The 25,886-nt window shown below is 40.6% G+C and overlaps 1 protein-coding gene across 5 annotated transcripts in view; it reads left to right on the forward strand.

Moving 5' to 3' along the window:
* The window catches only part of IL1RAPL2 (interleukin 1 receptor accessory protein like 2), a 332,915-nt gene that overhangs the window by 301,994 nt on the left and 5,035 nt on the right, over positions 1-25,886 (forward strand). For all 5 annotated transcript variants that reach the window (XM_063170656.1, XM_063170658.1, XM_063170657.1 and 2 more), the window contains 4 exons: positions 4,601-4,730; positions 10,633-10,778; positions 15,948-16,091; positions 20,056-20,226. In XM_063170656.1, the coding sequence (XP_063026726.1) occupies positions 4,601-4,730; positions 10,633-10,778; positions 15,948-16,091; positions 20,056-20,226 (591 nt within the window). The remainder of the gene's footprint in view (positions 1-4,600; positions 4,731-10,632; positions 10,779-15,947; positions 16,092-20,055; positions 20,227-25,886) is intronic.

Raw genomic sequence — 25,886 nt, forward strand, 5'->3', positions numbered from 1 at the left:
GATTTGCATTAATAATAACCTTTGGCATTTTCAGTCAGTTCTGCCACTAGCTGGGAAGGCTCATCTGCTTCAGCTCAGGCTTGTTGAGAGCAGTATTTTATGTGGCACAAAAATGCAAGAGAAAAGGAAAACTAATTCATATTTCAAAACATAGGAAAAAACAGCACCCAGGGATTCACAGAGATTTTGGGTACTTGCTGAGGTTGCTCTGAGATGGTGTGCTCTGCGAGTCAAGGTCTGATTTGCTGGAAGCAAATTCTCTGATGTGGGCTTCAAAGCTACAAAATACACCTACCTGCGCAAAACAAGTGAAAAAGAACAAACCATCCATCTGCATTAAAAAAAAACAAATCCAGAAAAATGCCATGGCATAAGCCAGGTGTGAAGAGCCTTTGCTTTCCATGCCAGCATAAGCCAGATGTGTAGAGCCTTTGCATCCATGCTGGTCAGTCATCCAGCCTTGACATTTAAGTTTTTAAAAGACAGAACAACTTTTAGGTATTTTAAGCTTAATTTACTTTATACTTGAGGCGTGTCTCATTCAAGAGAAATTGTGCTGCAGAATTTATGATTCTCTGTCAAAGCATGCTGGCCCTGCATTAAGCACATTCCAAACCATTCCTGGCTAAATTCTTTTGCAGACCCTTTTCCCATCATTAGCCAGTGGTCCTACCACCACCAGGCAGCTCTTCTGCTTGAATAATTGCATTTCTCTGGAATTCTCTTTGCCAGAAAAGAAGTTGCTTGAATGCATGGTAGCATTCACACAGATTGACTGTGAAAATGGACAGGTGAAAATTGGACAATAAGATTTAGCAATAATTTTTTTACTGCCAGTGGTTGTGTCTTATCAGCTGGGAGTCTGCAACAAGCCTGCTTGATTGACAAGGCAGGGAGAAAAGCTAAAACAGAGACTTCTGCTGAACCTGGTCCTTTACTGTATCAAGGTGACCCCAGCAAAGCAGAAGACAGTGATGTCTGCAAACAAGCCTTTTTACTTTCTTTTCTTGTTTCTTCAAACACTCTCTTAACTGTTGATTCATTAGAAATTCACAAATAACTTTCTCTGTTCCTCAGCTAATTATTTTATTAAGTAAAAGGCATCTGAAATGTCTATCTGATCTAAACAGAATCCATCTGTAAATGGAAAACTTTTAGGATACTATTCATTCCAGGAATTTTGATGTTGTTAATTAAATGATGCAAGTGTAATATTTCTTAATAAGACCAATTAGTAGTGGGACTACTGAAGGTCATGCAGAATAGCAGTAATGATGTGCAAAAGTTTGGGCCTTACACAAGATGAATTTGTGGAGTTACAAATTGCCTGCCAGTTCCTTCTGCCTGGAACTGTGGCTCAGTGTAATATTGCATGGCTTGCAGCCAACCCTAAACCAGGACCTGCAAAGGGGCACTGTCCATGCTCAGTGCCTATTTCTCCATATATTGGGAGATACATTTAGGGACCACAGACTTCAGCCTCATTTTTAGTATTGCAGTATTTGGGGGAGAATGTAGTAAGACATGCCATATTCCTTTCTGGATGGGAATGGCTGGAGTTTGCTGAAAACCTGTAGTGACAGGTTGCTGCTGTAGCTGTGTGGTGATAGAGCAGGAGAGGAGAAATCTCCCTTACTTTTCCACATGGAGGCTTATTTTGGGAGATGAAGTGGTTCTGCAGGGAAGTCAGTGTAACCTTTCTGATGGTGTCCCCCTTCCAGAGGCAAAAGGAGTGATGAGAGTTATAAACCAGAAGTTATTTCAGAAGCTGTAGAGGAGTGAGAGGTCCTTACCAGCTTGAGGAGTATCAGAACTGCAAGTGAGAGTTTGAGTTTGGATGGGCCCTTGAAGTATCATCGGGTTCTTTCCACTCCAAGACAGATCAGGTCAACCCAGACCTGCATCATTCTGCTGCTGAGATAAAAATTAGTTGTTCCATGAGAAAAAAGTTGTTTATGCCACCCCCTGATCAGTGATGGGTTTGCAGATGAGATGAACTATGGGGTTTTTCAGGTGTTGCTGGTACCAAACTTTGAGCTGGGAATATGAACTCATTCCAGATTTTCCTGTTCATGGTATTAGTTTATTTTACTAGTTTCCCTGGTGGCAAAGCTAGGAAATAGATCTGCCCAGGCACATTCAGAGCATGCAGGTTGTCATGGTAAAGGTTCCTGATGCTTTATATTGAGTTTGTTTATTACAGAAGCTGTCTACCAACAGCTGGGTTTTTTAAGTTTTCCTATCTGTGTAGAAAACTTCATATTTCTTCAAACCAGACATTATTACCTCAGGGTATTTACTCTGCATGTATAGAAATCTTAGACTCTCTTTGGAATATTTTCATTTCTCAGGGCTTGTTTTTTAGGTAAACATCTGCTGGTTTGAGGAAAAGTACATTCTGTAAGATATTTTACCTGTAACACTTAATGTCCAGCATGATGTGCCAGGAAAAGGGCAAATATCTGTCAATGCTGATAGGCCTTGTCTATCCCTTTTCTTTTTCACATTGCTCCAATGTCTTTTTCCGTTAATATCAAGCAAGGACTGAGCAGCCACATGCTAGGAATCACCAAGTGGTATTTAAAAAGATGTGTATTGTGACTCCAAGGCAAGCAGGACAAAAAGAGCTCACACCGTGCAGGCATTCAGCATCTTGGGAAAAGGTGAGGTGGATACAGCCAGAGGCTCCAGTTGTCCCCTCCACCCATGGAGGACACACAGCACCTCACAGGGTTGGGTGAGCTTGTAGTGGCATTAAATGTCTGCCTAGGAGTGTTTCTGACTCCTTATTAGTTACTGAAGTTGGAACTTTCTCTGATGGTTGTCAGTGTTGTGGGATGTGCAGATAACTGAATATATACCCCTTCTTCTCTTGTATGTCTGGTCTAGTTGTGTAATCTGCCAGCATCTCCACTGTTCAGGGGCCAGCTGTGGTCCCAGAGTTCATCATGAATATGGAGATAATGAAAGAGTCTGGAAAACATTTTCAGGATAAACATTTTCCATTTTTGTCTTTTGCTATTTGAGAAACAGAGACTCAAGTGCAGCCTTTAAATCTTTTCTTGCTGTATCCTAATGTTTCAAAGGAGTTGTAATTTTGGATCTTGACTTGGAAACAATTTAAAGGCAGCTGATTTTCCGTGGCTGGGAGTGCTGTGCTTCCTGACTAATCAGACTCTTTAGACATGTCTTAAATTGGGCACTGAAATAATGGATAGACAAGTGCAAGTAGTTGACTCAGCTCTGTGGGGGTTTAGGCAAAGGCACTTTAACACGCAGCTCTGATATGCTCTGAGTGTGCACACAGCCACTTATCACTCCTGGGCAGACAAGAGGTGAATGATTAAGGCACAGTAAGTCAATCATGGGAAACCATTATCCCATGCTCAACCAAGTGGTGTGCTCCAAATGATCAGCCTCTCCTGGAAAAGTGGAGGCCTGTTCTATTTCAGTCAGGAGAGTCTCCTGCTAACACAGAGAATACCTGACATAGCAAAATACTTCTTTCAAATACAGTAAAATTCGTTATTTAGGCTTTCCATGCTTGCTCAAAGCCTTGAAAGATTCAGCAGCAGTCTCCACTGACATTAAATGAGGTCTGTTCTCCCACTAAGCTGCTGATTCTACACCTGCTCCATAACCTGGAGCACCTATGTGAAATAAAATAGGCAAAGAAAAGTGGGTGCAGCAGCTGTATGTGCATACAAAGAGAATGGTTCTTCCAAATTTCCTGAGTTCTTGGAGGGTTTTTTGAGTTTGTTTGTTTGTTTTTGTGGGTTTGTTTTCTTTTTTCTTTTGTTTTTCTTTTTTGTTGTCTTCTGCAGGAAGACAGTCATCTGTTCTGGCAGTGTAAGCACAGTTCTGGGCTACCTAGAACAGTTAAATCTGTAGCTAGACATAAAGCCAGTTAAATGCTGGTTTTTTGGTTTTTTTTTGAAGAGAAAAGAAATTTGAACAATTTACAGTCGTCTTTCTTTCCTTTTTTGGGGGGGGGGGGGGGGAGTATCTTTGCAGAGGTGAAAGGAAGAATTCTTTACTCTATTTCTTGAATAATGCTTTGAAGTTTGGTCCTTAGCCAAAAGCCTGTTGACAGTAACATTAGTGTGGGGCTGACTGGCATCATGTATTTCTTGGGAATCTTTAAAAGCTCTCTGAGCAGCTCACCAAGGAAGGAATTATTCCTCTGTCTTTTTATGCATGGGTAAGGAACAGTCATTCAGTGATTTACCTGCCTTTTAGGGACAAATCTCTAAACCTGGTAGAGATCCAAGGAGTCTGACAGGGAAGTCACCTCTTTCTTTTTAACAACCAGTCTGGTGTCACCTTATGTTGCCACCATTTCCATACCTTCTCATTGTTCATGTACTATTTTTCTCAGAAAAAAAATTGGATGGATAAACTCAGAGTTTCATTTTACACCCATTTCCTGTAGATTCAAATCAACATCACTCTTTTTCACGTGGTTTATAGCTATTCCTTTTTTTTTCCTCCTCCAGTTTTTGTAAGGAGGTTTATCTGAGGTGTTGATATTTCTTAAAATAATTTTCTCACTAGTAGCTATGACAAAGCTTCTAATCTTCTCTCTTCCTTTTGTCCTCAGGAAATCCACTGACTGTGGCCTGCAAAGCTTTCTTTGGATTCAGTGGAGAATCAGGCCCCATGATCTACTGGATGAAAGGGGAAAAATTCATAGAAGAATTGGAAGGTCACATTAGAGAAGGCGAAGTCAGGTACTTTTTGAATTATTTACTATTAAAAATACTGTATGTCCCACAAGCCTGTTGGGTTGACAAGTTTTTAATTGAAAGTGGAAATCATTTTCTGTCCAAAGAGTGATGGATGACTTGGAGCCAGGGCTGTGTGAGTTGCTCCCTAAAGACAGAGTAACTTGTGCCTGAAAATCTGTTCCCAAATTCCCCTGATGGTTGGAAGCTGAAGCATCTCCTGAGTGTTCTGGGGTTTGATTTTAGCCCTGTGTGGGATTGGTGCTGTCCACTGCAGGCATTCCATGGGACCTGCCTTGGCAAGATGACATCCATTCCAGCACCACTGTTAATCTTGAAGACAAATGGTCTCCTGTCAAAGCCACCACACTTTTTCTCTTCTCCTAAATGTGTTTTGTGTGTGTGGTTCAGCTCTCAGTGTGCTTTAACCTGAGCCTTCAAGAATCAGTGTTTGTCCCTCCAGGTTTAACACATAAGGGAGAGAAAGAAGTGGCTGCGTCCAATATCCAGCTTGTTCTGGGCTTTTTCCCAGGTGCTGGTTATCACTTGGTGTAAGTTGTAAAGAAGACACACTTGTATCCTCATGAACTTCCATGGAATTTGCACCTTACTCTCCTCCTTAATAGTTACCTTATTATTGTTTTTGAGCAAAGACTAAGTTATTGTTATACTGTGGGCAAGTTGGTCCCAGCTCCTATAGATGCAATGAATATTGATTATGGTACAATGAATATGGATTATAAAGAGAACCAAGGTCTTTTCACTTTCCAGTGCACATTTTTTAATCTTCTGTCTGAGTTTTTGTTTCTTGTAAAGGTGATTTTGGAGAGCAAGAGGAGAGAGGTCCCTTTGCTTTATTACTTGATCAATAATGTGAAGTTCAGCCACTTAGCCATGAGTTTAAGATATACTTAATTGCACAGAGATTAAATTTATCTTATATTGCCATTGTACAATCCTCTTTTGTGCTTCTGACCACAAAAAGCAATTATTGGAAACTTCTGCCATTGTAAGTAGTCAGCACTTAATGGCATTGTGCTCTCTCTGGTGTGTATATATATGAACAGTGTGATTTTGGTCATGTTCTTCCCCTGCATCAAGACAATTTGAGGGTTGTATTTAAAGAGTGCTCTAGCTTTAGCACAGTTCAGAACTTTTCCTTTATGTACATTTATTAGTGAAACTGAATTTGAAAAGGCTGTTACTTGTCCTTTGTTGTGCCATCTCATTGCACATTCATGTTTCAAACTAATTTGTGACAAGTCTCTTTTCTCATTCCACTAAAGTGCTTTGACTCAGTTTACAGACCCTGCACAATTCATTGAATCTTCTCTTCAGCAAAGCTACTTATCACCTCCCTAATCTCCTGTGATTACTGCCAGCATTTGAAACAGCATTTTCCAAAACACACTGCATCATTACCAGCAGTGCCCCAGTCCATCCCTTTTTTATTTAGAAGTAGCTATGGCAACTGAAGTGGCAACTTTTTGCAAATGATTTTTTGCCTGTAACAGCTCTTGTTTTTGTGTTCCATTACAGGTATGCTGCTTCAGGGGAACTAAGCAGCACTAATTATTCTGTCAGTGCCCTGAGGCAGCCCACATCTTCCACCCTGATATATTTATTGATGTATTTTAAAATTGTCATGTTTTAAATTTGATGAGCCACGGTGAACTTGCTGGTTAGATGTCTTCTTAATCAGTTTGCTTCTCAATGTGTTACCAGGACATTTCATTTTGAGAAGCTAAGAGTAGTACAGAATCCATACAACCAGAACAAGATGCTCCATGGGCTGTTCCTTTGGTGCATTTCAGCTCTGCATCCCCTGTCTTGAATTAGTTCACAAATTTAGTAGCACTCTGAATTGGTGGTGCTGTCCTTACCCTGGGCTATGCCCATCCATTTTGTTGCTGGATTTTCTGTGTATGATGAGAGCTCAGGTCTGCAAATGATATGTGGGAGCACAAACCACCCATCCCCAGTGTGCAGGGTTAACACTCACTGTGCTCTCATGAAAGCACTAAAATAAGGATGCATGTAACCTGAGCATTCCTGTTCAAACCCAGTCCATGGAACTGGGTTTTGGTAAGCACACATCACCAAGAGTAACATTTGTGTCACTCACAAAGCTCCATGATAAAAAGTAACTCAAAGTATTGCAGGACTTGGAGGCAATGCCACCCTGTCTGAGCTGCCCCCTTGTCTTCCCTTGAGTTAAAATCCCCAGGTGTTAGACATGTGTGGAAGAGACTTTGCTTTCTAGGTGGATTTTTTACAGCAGTAATGAAAAATGTCATGTAAATTGAACCAGAATTATTAAAGAAGGAATCAGAGTCTTTAAGCATGTCTGCAGAGTTCTCAGTTGTACCTAATTATCCAAGCAGCCCACAGCAAATTTCAACACCAGCTCTCTGCCATGGCAAAGTATTTTCAGACATAAATGTTGCTCTCTCAGACACCCATGAGTTACTTTTTTGTTTTTTGTTGTTCTTCAACAGGTAACACTGCAAAATAGTCATAATGCTCATCTTGTAAAGTATGTTTGTCCTTGTTTTGTCCCTCTTGTCCATTTTTAAAGTAGAAATAGTTTAACTTATCCTAGAGGGATGAAAATAAGTGACTGGAAACATTTTGAATGGCAGCCTTATTTCTTCTGATTGATTTATCACCTGCAGAAGCCAACAGATGGTTATGAAATGCTCAGACAAGATGAGGATGTTGTTTTCTGTTAGGAGAGGGTGCTGGGGGCAGGAGGCACAACTCCCATAGCTGATGTGCTGGGTGCTTGGCAGAGAGGTATGGAAGCAACAGCTCTCTCCTGAAAAGCTTACACTCCTCAAGTAGACAAATTCAGGGCAGAGAACAAGAAACACAATGCAGGAAAGCAGGAGGGAAGGTCACTGTTGTGCTGCCCGCTGAATGACTTTGCTTTGGAGAGGTGCTTGTGTACACACAGAACTTTCCTTTATCTGCAGCCTCTTGTTAAGGAACAGAAGGAGGGGGGTAGATTCATAACCCTGTTCACAGTCAAGATCCTCAGCTTTATAAAGAATGAAAGTTTCATTTTTGCTAATCCCAACTCTCATGCAGGTTAGTAAAGGTTTGCAATTCATGCCTCTGTCATGCAGAGACCCAAGTGAAGCTTTCTTATGGCCTTGTACCTGTGGTCATACAAAGACTGAAAATATTGGGTAAATATGGTCTCAAACAAAAGTGTTTTAAATTCAGATTCAACTTAGTGCATACAAGCACTGGGAAAATATGACCAAGGATTTGAAAAATCCAAGCCATTGCATAATTTGCAAAGAAAGCATCTCTATTCTGCAATGACACTTCCTTTTTAAAATTCATACTCTTACCTGAAAATTATTCACTAGACAAAATGTTTTGTTTCAGATCAAATAAAATGCTTCAGCCTGAAGGAAAAGAAGGCACTAAGTGTTGTTTTTACATCACTCACCTTTTATTTCTCTTTTTCCATCCTGTTTGTTGTGAGTTGTCAAGCACCATTGATTTAGCTGTGCATTAAATGTTGTAATTACTCTTACAGTTTGTTCAGCAACCCAGAAAGAGTGAGTTATTTTTTCTCAACTTGTGGGAGCTGGCATGTGTTGACAGTGATGCTGGTGAAGCTTCTCCCACCTCAGATCAGGACAGAGCTTCATCTTCTGGGTGTGCTCCAAATGCTGTTGCACCTTTAAGGTCTTACTTGTTGATATTGTATTGTGCTCCATGTTCTCTGAACCAACAACAGCAATTAATTAATCAATGCAATCAATTAAGGGCTGCATGTGTATTAAAAAAATGCAGGTGACCAGCTGTGCATTTCTGTGGCAATAAAGTAAGTGTAGAGTGATGTTAAAAGAAAAAAGAAGAAAAATTAAAAAGCAGGAATGAAAGATTTAACTAAGAGCTTTCTCCACTTTGCTGCTAGCACAATGCTTAAATGTTTGTCAGCATTTTCATTACAGGTCCCACTTTATAGATTTCCCTTGCTAAAAATTGCCGTTAGAAGATATGTTAAAAAAATTGTCGGCCCAAATAGATTGGATATTCTTTTTTTATGAAAGCTCCTCTTTAGCTGATTATGTATTATTTAAATTTAGGTTAAGGGTCAGTTAGTTTATCTGACATACATGTAGTTTAGATGTAGATAAAAATAACAGTTTCTTTTATCTTAACTGTAATGTGTCTCCATTTTTCTTCTGTGTAAAATATCTTGATTACAGTAAACAAGAAAATCTGAACATTTGCAGAATGCTCCAGATTAGTTTCCCAGATATCTTCTCTGTTAATGATTATATTGTTCCTTGCAGCATGATTGGTAGACCAAAAGTTGTTGGGCATACTGTTTACCAGCAGAGTGGCTTTCCTGAGTCTTTATATAGATATAGGAGAATAATAGGTAAATGAGAATTGATTTACCTCACTCCCAGTGATTAGGCTGAGTATGGAAACAGACCAGGCTTTCTGAGGAGGTTTTTTTTTCCAAATTCAACACACACACTCTCAAACACACACACATCCTGGTTTTAAACTAATGTTTTTCCACTTGCTTTTTTGCAAGTTATGCTGCCACAGTGTAAGAGGCTGAATTGTTGTGGATGATCCTGTGCCTCTTCTGAGTTACTGCAGGGATGTGTTTGTAGCAGTCAGGCTTGCGTTTGTGATTGCCTACTGCAATGCCCTCATACTTCTCCTTTGATTTGTTTTCAGTGTGTTTGGAGTTCCATGGTTGTCATGTGAAATCACTTACATAAGGAAATGTGTGCACACACAATGTCTTTGGTTTATAGAAGTGAAGTTTGGGGTTTGCCATTACTGACAAATGTAAATGTCTCCAGCAGCAGTTTCCATCCAGAGCAGGCAGCGCTCTGATTCATTACTTCCCATCCACTTTCCTTCTTTCAGTCTTGGGAGAAAATATTTATTTTTTGGTGACCCTGGGTGTTATTTCTACCTTTACATCACAGTGCTGTGCAGTCTTTTCAGAGAACAGACTCACTGAAGTGCCACATGCAATGGTGAGTTCACAGGGGACTCTGAGGGCACCCCACATTTCTGTTTACCTTCTTGTGCAGCATTACACAAACAGGATCAAATTAATCTGGTGGGTTTTACTTGACATTACATTTCTCTGTTCAAAGGAGCAGCAACTTTTTCTTGAACAAGTGATAAGCCTTTTGAGAGAATAGGGTATTGTATTTTTAGACTTAATGTCAGCAGCAGAAAACGTGCATTTACTTTGCATTCTTTTTAATGTTCACATGAGAACAATGACATGAAAAGGCTGTACCTCTGGCCTGAAAGTCTGCTAGAACTTTTATTCCATTTGTGGGGATTTTGCACATCTCCACTTTCCTGTCAAAGAAGGAGCGAGCTCTTGTTCTTGACACTGTTTCTTTTAAAAGTCAGAATCTAGCCCCAGAAAACAGAGGAAAATTCCAGAGAGTAGCACAGCTCCTTTTGTTGGTTTTCCACACTGAATTAAAATGTATCACAGTACCCAGCCTTTAAATTGCCCTGTAATTTGTTCACTGATGGCTTAGTGGCACATCCTCCTTCTGGAAAATTGATATTTGTCACTTCTTTTAAAAGAAGCATTGTTTTTAGCATTTAATTCTGATGGAGCCAAGAAAGTAGCCACACATAACCACTGTGCTCATGGCCACTCTTCCTGCCCTTGGTTCAGCTCCTCACTAGACAAGGCAGGAGAAAAAGCCTTCTGGTAGTCATGGAGAATGTCTCTGTGAAGTTTCTTTCAGGCAACATGAGTCTCCTTTCAAGTCAATCTCCAGGAGTGAAGGAGGCCAAGGAACATTGTCTTGTTCTGAGAAATCATAGTGCTTTGGGGAATCTTCCATCCATATTAATTCAGTTAAAACAAAGGCTGTATCCTTCCTTCCAGACTCCTCAGAGAACATCTTGGAGAAAAAGAAGTTGAGTTGACATTGATCTTTGATGCTGTAGAGGAGGCAGACCTGGCTAACTACACATGTCATGTGGAGAACAGAAATGGACGGAGACACGCCAGCGTTCTTCTGCGCAAAAAAGGTAATTCTCCCTTTTTAGTTATCTGTGACCTCACCTGCCTCAGCAGCAACTCATCAATCAGAGGTCCTGCTGACCTCTCTCAGCCAGGCTGGACTCCTGTGTGCCTGCTTGGAGCTGAAGTGTGCTTATGTATAGCTTCAGTTTACCATTTGTGGGAAAAAAATCATGGATTCTTCTTCAGTGTCTAGAAAATTGGCCTTGCAGGTGATGCACTTGCCTGGAATACAGTCACCCATAAGGCACCAGTAATCAGGGGAAATATTTTGAACTTAGCAACCTAAGAATTTGACCCAGAACTGACTAACTAGGCCAGTTAAAACTTACATTTCTTAGAACAGGTGCCCTGGCACTGAGGTCAGATATTCTCATGTTTCTCCACTTCCTGGCTTTGTGTTTTAAATTGAAAACTTTAAGCTGTCTCCATGCATTTTGATTTCTGACTGCATCAGGAATGAAAACATGGAATGGGAGCCACAAATACATAGAGAGTTACCCCATCATGGTTGTCTTGCTTGATACTGTTCTGAATGGAGAACAGCACTACTGACAAATTACCTACAGCAGAAGGGGAACTGTTGGGATTTGAATGTGCCAAATTTAAAAGTGCTGCTGTGCTCTGCGTTTGAAAAAGTCACTATCAAGGGAGTGTAACAGTATCTCATGGCAGTTCTTCTGTTGTTTGTTCAATCAGCTCTCCTATTCATAAGTGGGCTGACATTTAGATTGGATGTTGATCTCTCTGAGATACAGTGTATTAGGAAACATAAAAGCTGTAAGGATAGTAATTGTTGGGAAAGCAAAGAAGACTCCACTCTTGGGGCAAAGCTGTTATGTGAAACCACAGAACATCAGCACAGGAGATTGACTAAGGAGTTGATACATTATCCAGACCTCTGCCATCACTCCTGGATGTAAATTATTTTGCCAAAACAGGAGATGAAGATTTTCATGAGGCAAACCTGAAAGGGTAGCTCCAGTCCTTTGTGTGCTTTCACTGTGGCAAAGTTGGAATAAAGGAATGTTGATCTAGCAGATCATTCTACTATCTACTACAAACTTCCCTACAGGAGGGCTCTGCAGAGGATCTGGACTGGCTGGGTCCATGGGCTGAGACCAGATGTGTGAGGTTCCACAAGGCCAAGTGCTTGGTCCTGTTCTTGGGTCACAACAGGCTCCAGGCTGGGGCAGAGGGGCTGGAAAGCTGCCAGAAGGCAAAGGATCTGGGGATGCTGGAGTCAGCATCCCTGATGGGATTTGAAAGCCATGCACATGTGGCCCTCATGGGCATGGTTTAGTGGTGGGCTCAGCAGTGCTGGGTTAATGGCTGGACTCCATCATCTGGGAGGTGTTTTCCAACCAAAACAATTCTACAATTCTGTGATCTAAACTGACGGGTTGTCGCAGCTTTAATTAAGGAATCTGGTCATCATGATGAAGGATTAGTGTCTAGTGCAAAAAGTGTTCTACCTTTCCTTCCACTGAATCTCATAAATATACAACTGATAGTAAGTACATCTCTGTTGGCACTGGTGAATGTTCTGCTGTGTGCATATAGTAGAATAACAAGCTCGGTTTATTTATAACAAAAAATGCAGATATTTCAGAGCTCTGCTGGAATTATGGAAGAGGCACTGCTGAATACAGAATTTGGAGGTGGAAAAGATCACTTTGCAGCTACTATTTCATTTCTCTCCACACTGTGGCTGTAGAAAACTTATATTCCCCTCAGGCACTCTCAGTAGTTGATTTTCAGGCTATTAAAGTGTCATTTAAAATAACCACTGTATTTTACTGTGTCCTTTGACTGCCTGTCCTATTGTCCTGTTTGTTATTTATTAAGTTCTCACAAATACTTGACCAAACTTTTCCTTTCTGCAACTTGATTTAATTGCTTCTTATACTAACTTTCTCCAGCTTAGATTTTACTGTAGATATTCGTGAGTCAGGAAATACTACTGTATTTACTGAGCTGGGACAAGATTTAGGGCAGGACTTGCAGAAAGCTGTTGACCAGCATCCTTTGTGCATGTCAAAGAAGGGATTTCTATTACAATGTGCTGCAGCACAGATCTCTCAGTCAGAGAAATCCTCCTCCCTCCAAAGACTTACCTGTTAAGAGCTGCATTATCCATGTTTGACAAGAGGCACTTGTAGCTCTGTTTTGTCTTCACACTTGCCCTCTGTTCAGGGTTTTTTCCTGGCTTGGATGAAAAACAGGAAAAAACCCAAAATCTAAGTTGTAGATGTTGTGTAAGATTTTCTAGAGTTCTTGTTTTGACATCAGATTGTTACTTTTAGCACATAATTTGCTTTGAAAAAAAAAAATTAGCTCTTCAGATGTTTCAGGGAAAATATATTAAATTACTTTGCTGTATTAGTGGTACAGTCCCCTCTAACCTTCAGGAGAATACAGGAGTCGCTTTTTGCACAGCTCCAGTGTAGCCTCATAGCATGTGCCATCATTTAGGATTATTTTTATTGTTTGGGGTTTTCACCTGAAAAAGAACCAAATCAAGTTTCAAACCCAAAGCCACCAATGCAAAGGCAGAGTCAGAGGTGCTCCTAAGACCTGAACACAACTGTCTGCTGTCACATTCTTCTTCACTGACTTAATTCAAGACCACATTGTTAGTTGCTCTCAAGCAGTTCAGAAATAAGTTCTGAACAATCCTGGGTTTGGTTTGCCTTTTTTTTTTTTTTTCCTCCATGCTGTCCTAGCATGTTTGGTACTCAAATGACATGGAAATACAATATACAGCCAGTTGTCCCTTAGTTGTGGGAATAGTTCAGGATTCCCTTCAAAAGGACTTGAAAATAGTCCAGTATTTAGTGTCTGAAGTCTACACAGTCTATAATATAACTGTTCTGAAAGATAAATAACTTGTCAGAAACCACAGAATAAAGTCAGACCATGCTTTTGGTGGCAAGAAGTAGTGAATTGAGATAAAAGTAAATATTATGATGACTTTTCCTCATGATTTTTTTAAAGGAGGCTGCCTTTAATTAAGACATGCAAGAAACTAATTTTAAGGGGGGATAGGTTTGATACTGATACATCACTAAATTATGAGAAACTTCTAAAATGTAGCTGTCTCTCACTTATTGGGTATTTATGAGACTTTTGCTATTTTAGAGGCCATTTTCCTCTGAAATATGTGCAATATGTTGTGGCAAGGTCCTTCTACATTATTTTACATTAGAAACTATAAATATTATTATTTGCTATTTTTCAGTCACTCTTATAGCACAGAGACCAGATTCAACTTCTTTTCTAGTGTTGGATATGCTGCTTCCCTATTTATCTCATGAGGACCACTTGAGGAGGAAGGAATTAATCAGATGCCAAGGCTAAGTAGAGTAGGCAAGAAAAATGAACATCCTGGGTTTTTCTCCTTGTCTCCACTTTGGAGTGGAAATAAGGAGACCTCAAAAACCCCAGCTTTTCCCATAAGGAAAGCCTCTTTTTCCATAAGGAATCTCCTAGAGTCCTTATGTCTGTACTCTAGGAGAATTCATGGGGCAGCAAGACAAATAATGGACATGCAAAAGCTGATCAGTTTTGCCTTTCAATCTGGTTTTTGTGGGTTACCTTAATACCCTGCTATTCCCCCCACCAAAGTGAGCACAGCTCTGTGCTCCTGTGTGGGCTGCAAGGCTCAGCATTTCCTTTCCTTCCAAGCTGGCAGTTTTGCCATCATCTCCATTTCCTAGCAAAAAAGATTCAGTACAATTTTAAAAAATAAAATCCCCTCAAAAAGGGATTTTAACCAAGTCTGTTCTCCATTTGCCTAGATTTATCCCCCAGAGGATACAGGCTTTATCATGCAGTGTAGTAAAAGTCCCATGAATTCCCTGTGTTCTCAGAGAGATTAAATAGCTATTATAATAGACTTTTTCCATCTATTAGTCCATGACTTCTTGGCAGACAGACATCAGAGATACTGTAAACTGGGAATAGCTTGACATCTGATGTTAATTATTGAAATAGAAGGCATGGTGAGGCAAAAATAACCCCCAAAGATACGCAGCTAATTTGCTTTTTATCTTGAAAGTGACACAAATGACATATGAGTAATTTTTTTCTGACCTAAGTTTTAGAACAATAAATATCACAAGAACTTTGTCTCAGCTGTGTGAGTCTGGCAACTTCTCACTGTGTTTGTCACAGCAGCAAATATCTTCATGACGTCTTATCTGAACCAATACAGGCTGTGAGAGTCAAATTGTCATCCTCTGTCTTTTATGGCTAAGTAATATGCCAGGTGGTGTTAGGAGAAATATTACTTTCTGAGGACATTTCAGGATAAAAAGCAATGCTGTTCAAGTTAGTCCCTTGCATCAGATGGAGCTCTGGACTAGTATCCAAGGGTTTTATCCCATTTTGTCATTGGTTTGCTGAATGACCTTGAACGTGCTGCTTCTCTTTGCTAGCCTGTTTCCCCAACTGTAAAAGATGGATCATTGTGTCTGGATGCATTTGTGAAGTTCTTTGACTTCTTGTGCTGTTTCCTAACAAAGGCATCTGAGTAGGAAATTTTAGCTAACACTAGGTCCCATTAAATTATAATGTGAGCTCTACAAATATGTGAGAACTCCGTTAGCAGCCGTGCCAAACAAAGTGGCTCTTTGCAGCCTGATGTGTGCTCCTGGCTTCTTGTGTTGCCTTGGGTTTCCTGCAAGCCCAACTCATTTTCCAGTGATCTAGCTGAAGCCCTGGCTTGGCAGCTCACATCAGCTTGTCCACAGGCTTCACAAATAGAAAACCAAAGCTGCCCAATTTGGAGGGGAAGGGACCAGATCCTGCCCAATCTGTCCTCACATGCTGCATACAGCATTTGATGCACTCTGGCAGTGCAGAAGTTTCAAACTCCACCAGCTCATTAAAAGTTGGTTACTCCTCTGTGTAAAATCACTACATTGTTCTTGTGTAGGAGGTTTACATGTGTAGCCTCAAATGCATTCTGGATTTCAGATGGTTATTTCAGATGAGCAGTAGATGGAGTAAATGAGTAAAATTAAATAATAGGCAATGGGCAATTATTAGGAATTTTTAATGTTATGGTGGTTGTAATTGGAAGCTGCACAATTTTATGTGGAATTGTACAGTGGATTAGAGAAAATACAGCTTGGAAAGATCATAACCTTTTTGCCTTTCCTTGCTAATTTTAGATTTGATCTACAAAATAGAACTTGCTGGAGGACTGGGAGCCATCCTTCTTCTGCTTATTTTGCTCGTGACCATCTATAAGTGCTACAACATAGAGTTAATGCTGTTCTACAGACAGAACTTTGGAGGAGATGAAGCAGCTGATGGTAAGCAGTTGCACAGTAAACTCAATATATGCAATGGAAATATTTCAGAGACCCAAAGTGGTGAGATTGAAATGAATCCTAAAAGACACCTGCTGCTAGTTTAAACTACTAAGCACCCAACAGTGTAAAGCCCTAAGACTTGCTCCCAAAGCCCCCTGAGATCAATGAGTCTTTCCACAGGAATGTCACTGGGCTCTGCCATGAGCCAAAGGGAGCGAGGAGAATTGTTCATGAGTCTGCTACAGAGGCTCACATGTCATTTGTGAACTCTTCACCTTCATGTGTCCAGTGCCACATGTGCCCAGGGTCCCCTCTCCTGAGATCCGTGTTGTAAATCTGAGCAGCCTTTCACCAGGTGTCCTTCATGAAGCATTTTCATTGAATTGCCACCAGGCTTCCAGTGACCTCCTCTGACCAGTGAGAGGTGATTGTTCTAAGGCTAACTGGTTACCTCAGCTCATTGGGAGACTGTAAACAACTTGGTGGGAATGTGCAGCTTGTCTGGGGTGTATCTTTAGGAATAAAATAGACTATTTTCCAGTTTTCTTCCCCCACCTTCCCTCTCACTAGCATATATTCTATTTGGTGCCTAAAACTAAACTTGTATTTTTAAATTGAAGTTTTAATTCTGAATATAGAACATTCCTTCTTCTATGAAGCTGGAGTAAGCCCGTTAAACTAAATTCCAATCTTTAAATCCTCTTACTATGTTCTTAACACTTATTTTGTAATTAATATGCTATTAGTATTCATCTAAGTAGTATCTGCTAAAGAGAGAAAGTGCAGTATTCAAGTCCAGGTGTTTGCCACAACCCACTGCAGCACTTAGCAGTCACACAGGCTCTGGAATGGTACATCCAGAAACTCAAATGTATTTGAAAAGAGAGCAGGGGACACATTTTCCATAGTGCCAAAACAATGTGCAGTTGCATAGACATGTTGCCTCCTGCAATTGGCATTTCTGTTATCGCAGTGATAAATGTTTCTGTTTCACAAAGGGTAGATATGGTGTGAAAAGGTTCCACTATGATGAAATCCATAGGAGTCCTGGAGAATGGATGGAATGACATCTAAGGAATTTTAGAATGAGGAGGGATCATTCTTGTGGGTCCCTTCCAGCTCAGAATACTTTGTGATTCCGTGATAAATAGCAGGACTAGAGATCAGGAAACTTGCTCTTTCTCAATCCTCATGTATGACTGGGAAAAAAATAAATTTATGCTTTTTCCATACTCTACAATACTGCACAATATTTATATTGGTACCTAGGACAAAGGGAAGGGTGAGATTATGTGGTTTGAGAAGTACTTTACCTGAAACACCCTGGGATTATGCCAACATAATATCCCTGCTTCACACCAACCAAAAGTGGAAACTTCCTCCAGCCTGCTTCTGTTAGCGTTCAGAAACACATAATCACGGGGGATTATATGCGGTGCTTTTTATTAAGAGCTCTGGGAATCGGGGTATATTCAACACAAATCTGACTCCGACCATACATCCAAAATGATCATGTTTTATACTCTATCGTTACATAACTTTCATGTTAATTATTAAACTTATATTGTTCTATTGTATACATAAATTTAGCCCCTCTCTGAATTTCCAGCATAGTTTCTCACTATTCTTCTTATGGTTATATAATAATTACATTTAATTACTAAACAATCATCACATCTAACAATTATATAATTTATCATACTGCTTACGCAGGTGCAGTTGATCTGGGAAAGCACAAAGTCTAACATTTTAGATTCTATCTTTAACTTTTTCCAGGGTTCCACTATCACTTCAGTTTGTTTATCCTGTGTTTTCAGCATGAAACTGCTGCATTTTTACTCATATAAAAAATACTTGGTTCAATCATTTTTTAATTTATGAAACAATATTATTTTCTGGTTCTTTAGAGGAAGCCCCATGAGTATGTAGGGGCTTTTGTGTGCCTATAAATTTTGAAAATGACCTTTTCTTTTTCCAGTGCATAATTTAGACTTTTCACAGCCTTGTGTCTTGTTCTGATCCTGCAGGATGAAAGATGGAGGCAGAATGTTACAGAAGTCAAAGCATATATGGGGATGTTTGTTTCTTCTCATGTAGGGGGAGCATACAGAGCTCCCATGAGCTCTCAGCTGTATGGATGCAATCACAGGGTCATTTTCCACTTGTATCTGTATTTCTTTAAAAAAGAAGATTTGGAACTCAACAGATCTGCTTTATTCCTATTTCTAAAAATACCCCACGTAAGCAATGCTGGACACACTCACTTCCTGTGTTGTGTGTAGCATTGCTTTTAGAGAAAATGACCCTGAGGATTAAAGGATGCATTTAGGAAATGGCTGCAAACAGTGCTGCTCCCAGAGCCCCCAGAGGCAGCAGTGGCTGAGTGTGGGCAGCTCCTCCTTCTCTGCCCTGGAACACAGAGCTTGTGGGCAGCCAGCCGGGCTGAGGAGCTGCACCACCACTGCCCGAGCTGCCAGCAGCCCGAGGGAGCTGCTCCTGTCAGCATCCTGCTGGCTGGCACTGTGGCCGGGGGCTCAGGGACCCTGGTGCTCTGCACCCGGGGATGTCGGGGCTCTGCAGCTCCCACACTGTGCAGGGATGCTGCCTCCACCATCACTGGCATCTCTTAAAAGGTTTTGGCAGGATTCCTTATGGACAGGGAGGCAGGTTTTGGATAGGCCTCCAAAGCTGGCTGGCCTGTTGACTTCAGAGGAATGTCAGCAAGCCAGGTGGACATCTTCCATCGTCCCCTACAGCCATGGTGGCACTAGGCAAATTGCCTTTTACAAATATGTAATTATTCACATGCTTTGACTACAGCTCTGACCCTCATGGGTCTGGCTATGTGTCAGGAATTATAAGTAACCATCAGTTCAAGGTCATAAAGAGATATATTTTATTATGATTAGGTATTTGTTCTTTTTATCACAATATATTGAGGAATTTTAACTGCTTTAATTATCTTTCATGTGCACTATTCTTTACAGATAATTGGTACTCAGAAACCCTCCATTCATGCAGTTTTCTTCTCACAACATTAACTATTTGAGTTTTCATTTTCTGTAAATAATGGCAGCTGGGCTCTTCCCTAGAGGCTGAATTGCTGAAGGTTGACTTTTTCAATATACTGTTTTCCATTACTGCAGAGGAATACAAAGAGAAATGTCACTAAGACAGTCTGATCCCAGCATGAGTCCCCAGCTCTGTGGTGGCACCACTTCTGTTCCTGGCACACTCATGAGCCCTTAGCTCCATGTTTCAGAAGCAGGGCTGGAGACAAGCCCCAGTGCTGGGCAGGAGGAGGAGGAAGGAGGGGAGGAGAAGGAATGTTGCCCTTAATGGGAGTTATTTGTCTCTCTTATAATGTGATCCCCAAGTTTTTCAAATCTTGTGGATCAAGTGGATTGTGATCCAAAATGATGATATTGATTTTTAAAATGATGGGATTTTCTGGAAAAAAAATGCTTTGAACTGTTTGTATTTGGCATTGTTTTCTGAATAGTCAGTATTTATTTGAATTAATCATGTCTTTTCTCACAATTACTTATGGAAGGAAATTTTCCTTGCTCAAAACTTTCCAGGCTCAAAACTTTTTCAAGCTGAAAACATCATACTCCTAGAACTCTTGAGGAATAGAGGTTGAAAGAATTGCATTACAAATATGTAAAGGCTTAAAGTAAAAGTTTCCACTTTAGTATTTGTATGAAAATTTTGCCCATGATGTTTTCAGCTGTGGCACATGTCTGACCACATGGAGCAGAGTTACTGCTCAGCATGCAGAAGAAAAGTGAAAGGATCCATGTGATTTCTGCCTGGAAGTCAGATTATATGTTCCTGTGAAAAGTCCCCATTTTTTGGGAAATGCTTGGTGGTTTCAAGGAATAATACAATTTCCCAGTACCCTCCTGTGTTCCTTATAGTGTTCTTGCAAACAGCAGGCTGAACATGATATATTTTCTTACAGACAACAAAGAATATGATGCTTATCTTTCCTACACCAAAGTGGATCCTGATGCGTTAGATCGTGATAATAATGAAGAAGAGCAGTTTGCACTTGAAATTCTGCCAGATGTTCTAGAAAAGCACTATGGATATAAACTCTTCATTCCAGATAGGGACCTGATCCCTAGTGGAAGTAAGTATTTCTGACCTTTCAGTTTAATTTCTGTCTGATGTGTCACAAAGGCCTGGACTGTGTGATAAGTACTAGATATGGAAAACCTTGGGAATGTTTGCAAAGATTGGAAAAGTTTCCTCAGCACTGCAAATCTGAATTCTCTGTTAGAGCTTGTTCCTACACCACTGAAATCAGAGGGAATTTCCATTGAAATCAATTTGCCATTGATTGGCAAATCATTGATTGGCAATCAATTTGCCAACCTTCCGACAGGGAAGGCTGCAGCACTGCAAGCATTACCAAGTCCAAAATGTCTACATGAAATACAGGTAACTAAGCAGAAAACTTTCTAAAAGATTTTACCATCTCTGTTACATGATTGAAAATGGATTATTTGTTTTTTTAGTGAGTAGTTGTTTTCTCTGCAGCAGCTTTACTAGTAAAAGTCATCTTTTCTATTGTCTTTTGGGGTTTTCCTTAACTTGGGAGTCTCATAAGATTCAGCAGCACCTTTGGATGTCTCTAGCAAAGGTCAATGCTTTCCTAGTGGTAGTTATGGCATTTCTTCTACCAGACTCATTTTTCAGCAAATCAAAAAAGACCACAAATCATATCCAGTGTGCTGATGAATTTTGAATGCACAATATGTTTGCTTTAATACCACATTTATTTGAAGTGCTACCCTTGTGAAAAATCAGCCTTATTTTTTTCACAAATTCCATCTCCAAATCACTTTCATAAAAACAATAGAAGAGAACATGAACTTCTCTCTGTATGTGCTACTGTGTAAGAAATGTGAACAAGACAACAAAGCAGTGGCTGTAGTGGAGCAGATGTCTCCAAACATGGAATGGCTCGAGCATAGCTGCATTGCAACCTGCCTGCCAAAAGACTTGGAACTGCTGCCTCCCTGTGCCAAGTGCCTGACCCAGGAGTCAGAGCCTGCTTCTTCTCTGACCTTTGAGAGCACTGGAAACAGAGCTCTGAACCCTTTAGCACTGGGAAAGAGGACTCAGAGCCTCACCAGAGATCATGAAAAACCTGTGCAGGGCTTGAATTTATCACATGCATTTTCAGCTCTTAGTTTAGAGCTGATTCACTTTTTCTTTTTGCCCCTGCAAGGTGTAAGTTTTTCTCCCATAGTGAGAAATTACAGAAAGGGGACTTGGCTTATAGCTTTCTTATTTCTTACAGTACAAGCAAATTATACCAAATTTTTAGATATTATTAAGGGGAAATACATCTTTCTGTGGTAAAAAACTAGTTGTTGTAACTAGTTGTTTCATATCCAACAATATAGCAGAGTTACACATAGCAATTCTGCAAGTGAACTAAGAGTTTAAAGTTAACTCTTCAATAATAACTATGCTGAAACACACATTAATCTGAAATGAAATTCTTTTTTCCAATTGTTGTTCCAGCCAGCATGGTATTTTATTTTTGTCAGCAAGGCACTCAGCAAACACTTGCCATCACTTTGGGTATTCATTAAACCTCTCCTGAAAATGTAGGGTACCTGAAAATGTCAGTTCTCATTTATGAACATTCACAGATTTAATCCTTCTTCTTTCCTCTCAAACTCACTTCTTCAGTGTTATGAAAAGGCCTGATTCTAACACATGGAGCTTCAAGAACGCCTAATCAGACATAATGACAAGGCAGAATAAAATGTGGAGCTGAAATGAGTGTGATTTGCATGCTTTGGCTTTGAAAAAGATATGGGGGAAAGCACTTTATTTCAAGAGGGGCTAGAGGGAGGGTGAAGGGATGGGGAAGGAGGGAAGACTTGGCCTCCTGTATTTGTGAGCTCTCTCTGTGCCCTGGAGTAGTGGAATGTGCCTGTGTTCTGCTGAATCCTCACCACTCTCGCCAGGACTTGCAGTGCTTAGTGGGGGCAGTGTGATGTGTAATGGGCTGCTGGAAACTTCAGAGGAAAACATAGCATGGTTTAGAGTGACTGTCTCAAAAAGTGGCAGATGTGACAAAATATATTACTGTCCAGGGTAGATTTCTGTAGAAAAATGGGGAGTTGATCACAGCTATTGTTTTATTTTAAGAAATATCTCTTCTCACATGTTTCACCTCCTCATCTTTCAGGGTAAATTACTTTCATCAATGTGATCGTTTCCGACTCTCTGCTCTAATGTGTGTCCCTCTGTATCCTGTGTACCTTGGCGTGTCCCCCTCAGTGCAGCCAGGAGCTGTGTACGGCTGGTGCCTCCCGCAATCCCTGCAGTTGTGAGGAGCTGCCACGGGAGGGTGTGCACCATTCGCTTCCTTCTTGGCATGCAGCAGCTCCTACAGCTGCTCCCTGCGTTTGAGAGCAGGCAAAAAATAGATTTGTCAAATACTATTTCATTATTTTTCTTGCGCAGTTCTGCAAACTGCCTAAAAAGCTGACTTGGGGAAAATTCAGGGACGAGTTTGATTGTGTTTTTGTCCAGCTGGCTCATTGCTAACCTCTGGGGGAAAGCTGTGATGGGCTCTGCATGTCCCTGTGCAGCACAGGGAGAGATTACAGAGAGATTACAGCCAGATGTGCTGTGGTTGGGACATGTCCAAGCTCTGCTTTCAGCTCTGCGTCTGGGTCAGGGATGTCCCTGGACTGCTGCTGTCCCCAGGAGGACAGAGGTGCTGGCTGTGGGGACTGAGGCCACCTCTTCACCATGGGGAAGCAGATCCCAGGGTTCAGGTCAGATGGGTCATGTTTTGCAGTAGGTGTTGGTTCTGAGCCCTGCTGGGAGACAAATTTGATCCCAGCAGAGCATTTTGTGCCAGTGGGAAGGAGAAGCACCATGAAGGATGTCCCATGAAGGATGCCAATGGCCTCAGCAATGCCTGTCACACATGGCCAGCAGGGACCTTTGTGATGCTCTGGTGCTGCCTGAGAGCAGCGTGGATGGATCCCTGAGCTGGCAAGATGGAACAGAATCCCACAGAGCTGTGGGAGGCAAGACTGGTGACCCAGCAGGGAGACATGGCAATGGAGACCAAGTTTGTAACCCAGGAACTGAGTTTCATGTTATGGGAAGTACTGTAGCAGCTATTCTTTCTTAAAGAATACTCTTTGGCCTTAGCAGAATGAGTGTTCTTCATGCTGTCAAAGCTGACAGCACACACACCTCCCTGCCAGGTAACTTAGGTGTAATTGGACAAGTTACCCTGCATAAGGAGACTGGGATCCCTGAGATGCACATGCACTTCTTACTGAATTCCTGAGTAGTTCTCATTATTTTCACTCTATTCATTTTCAGGGCTCTTTTTACAAACCTTTTCCCACAACAAACATTCAAGCTCTGTAAGATTTTTTAATTCAGGGTTAGGAGACCTGAGGAGATTGAGTAGTTGGTGGGGGGTTAACAGCACGAGTTATGTTTTCACCTGAGCCATTTTTTGTCTTGCCAAGGATGATGTCTGCAGTGAAAAATATCTGTTTACATGTCACTCTTCTAAAATCAGGACTACATCAGAGGAAGGTACTTCTTTCCATGGTTTTCTGCAAATTATTTTGAAACCTGAAAATGAAGAGGTAAAAATTGTCAAGTTAGACTTTTAATACCAGCAATACATATCTATTAGAGCATCATCTAGGTGTTCTCTAAGCATATGTGCATTTGGTCTTGACAGGATTGAAAAAAACACCAACAATTCACTCCAACTCATCAGGGTATGATGATTAGGCAGTGAAAAAAATGGTGATGGAATAAAAATATTTGTTTACCTGAAAAATGAGAAGTTCTCAGCACAAGGGGAGAGTTTTAACGTCATGTGATGAAAAGCACACGACAGTCAATATTGTAGTTCTGGAACTTTGTAGTTTTGTCTGCCCATCTTTGTGGGTTTTGCCTGGGGAATTCCAGCTTCCTGGCCTCCTGCCTGAAGAAAACCTGGTTGGATCATGTCTGGATTTTTCAAGGAGCCTTTGTTACCTATAGGATACCATTTCTTTGGTATCCAGCTCCACAAACTCCTTTCAGGAGTGCCTGGTTGTCTGCTCTGTATGAATCTTGCTTTTGATGTCAGGCATGGGTAAGGGTAGCAGGAATACACACAGATGTCAGCTGAAAGAGGAATAAATACAAACAAAAGGCAGAAGGGCTGCCTGTCCTATAGTGCACTAATCTGCATTATTTGTTTCTTTATGTTAAACTCATCAGCTGTCCCTCAGCTCATCCTGGGATTGGGCTCTGTCTGAGGAGGGGCCATTACTCTGCTTTGTGTTTCAGTTGTTCTGGTCCAAGCTAAGAGAAGCAAAATATATTTAATAAACAGGAAAAGCAAGACACAAAATCATTGGTGTTATAATAAAGTAATCAGACTCAGGGTTTGAGAACTATTCAACTAGGAAACCAGGATTGAATTACTCTTCTATAAATAACTTTCTCAAGTGATGGTCACGCTGCCAAACACAGAAAGGCTGGTTATTTTCAGAGTGCCAGGAACCAACCACATGGGTTTGATGGTAGATACTCTTTGATTCTCATAGTGCTGCCCAAAAATATCCATATGATTTTATATGATTTCTAGTGTTTTTTTCCTTCTCCCTCAACTCCTGAAAATCATCTGAATCTGGTTAGTCAGTCATTTCTTTGTGTAAGCAACTCTGTGCCCATAGTGTTCATTAATTTCCTTGCTCCTAGTCTGCTTGCATATTAGATTTCCTTCCAGCCTGTGGTTAATGTAGCTCATTAAGGATTCCATAGGCAGTTCCACATTATTTAATTGCAAATGGGATGCATTTCTCAAAAATCTCTTCTTTAGTGCTTCAAACTCCAGTTCAGCATTGTTACATGTAGACAGTGTTTGGTGAGCACATACTTGCTGTCAAGACAAATTTGCTTGCCATTTTCTGGAAAGACTAAAACAATGTTTGGGTTTGGGTATAACACTTCTTGCTGTCCATTCCTCCTTGGGCATTGCATTGAACATGATGCAAGTAAGTTACTGATAAAGCCACTCACAATGTAAATTTTATTTAATTTTTTTTACCTATGGGAATTGCTAAAATTTTGGAAAGAGTTTTGTACCATACTGCAAAACGGTGTTTCAAGGAGGGGGAAAAATGATCAAAATTTAAAATGTGTTTTTTTCAGTAAAAACAAGTGGGTCTGATCTAACAGTGACATCTTAGTTTTACATTCTAATTTCTGATAAAATACAATCTCTGGGACTTAAAAGTGAATAATTCCATACTGGCTTCACCAAGACAATGGTTTTTTTCTCCTCTTTCAATGAAATATCATTGAACTTGACACCTCCTGCAGCAAAAGTGAAGTTACAGTGAAATTATATTTATCTGATGGAAATATGTTGCTCTGGAGCTTTACAGTTGACACAGTATTCCTGAAGTCCCTATTCAGTTTTTTTCTTGCGAATGAAACTGAGCCATTCCTGACAATAATTTCTTAGCTTGCTGGAAAGGTGAAAGCAACACTTTCTCCATCCCACATTGCAATATAGATTCCTTGGATTTAGTACTTTCTAATGGAGTGAACACTTGAGAGAGACAACTGAACCTGCAGGATTTTGGGAAGTTTCCAATTCTAAAGTAAAAGGAGAGCAGATGATTTAGCAACTCAGAGGTTTATGCAATCAGATTGGTACCACTGGGAAAAATAAAGCTGGAAATTCCAGGGACAGGAATCTGTCTCCCCATGCTTTTCTTCACAGAAATGTTC

This window comes from Melospiza melodia, chromosome 16, assembly GCF_035770615.1.
Source record: "Melospiza melodia melodia isolate bMelMel2 chromosome 16, bMelMel2.pri, whole genome shotgun sequence".
Taxonomy (NCBI): Eukaryota; Metazoa; Chordata; class Aves; order Passeriformes; family Passerellidae; genus Melospiza; species Melospiza melodia.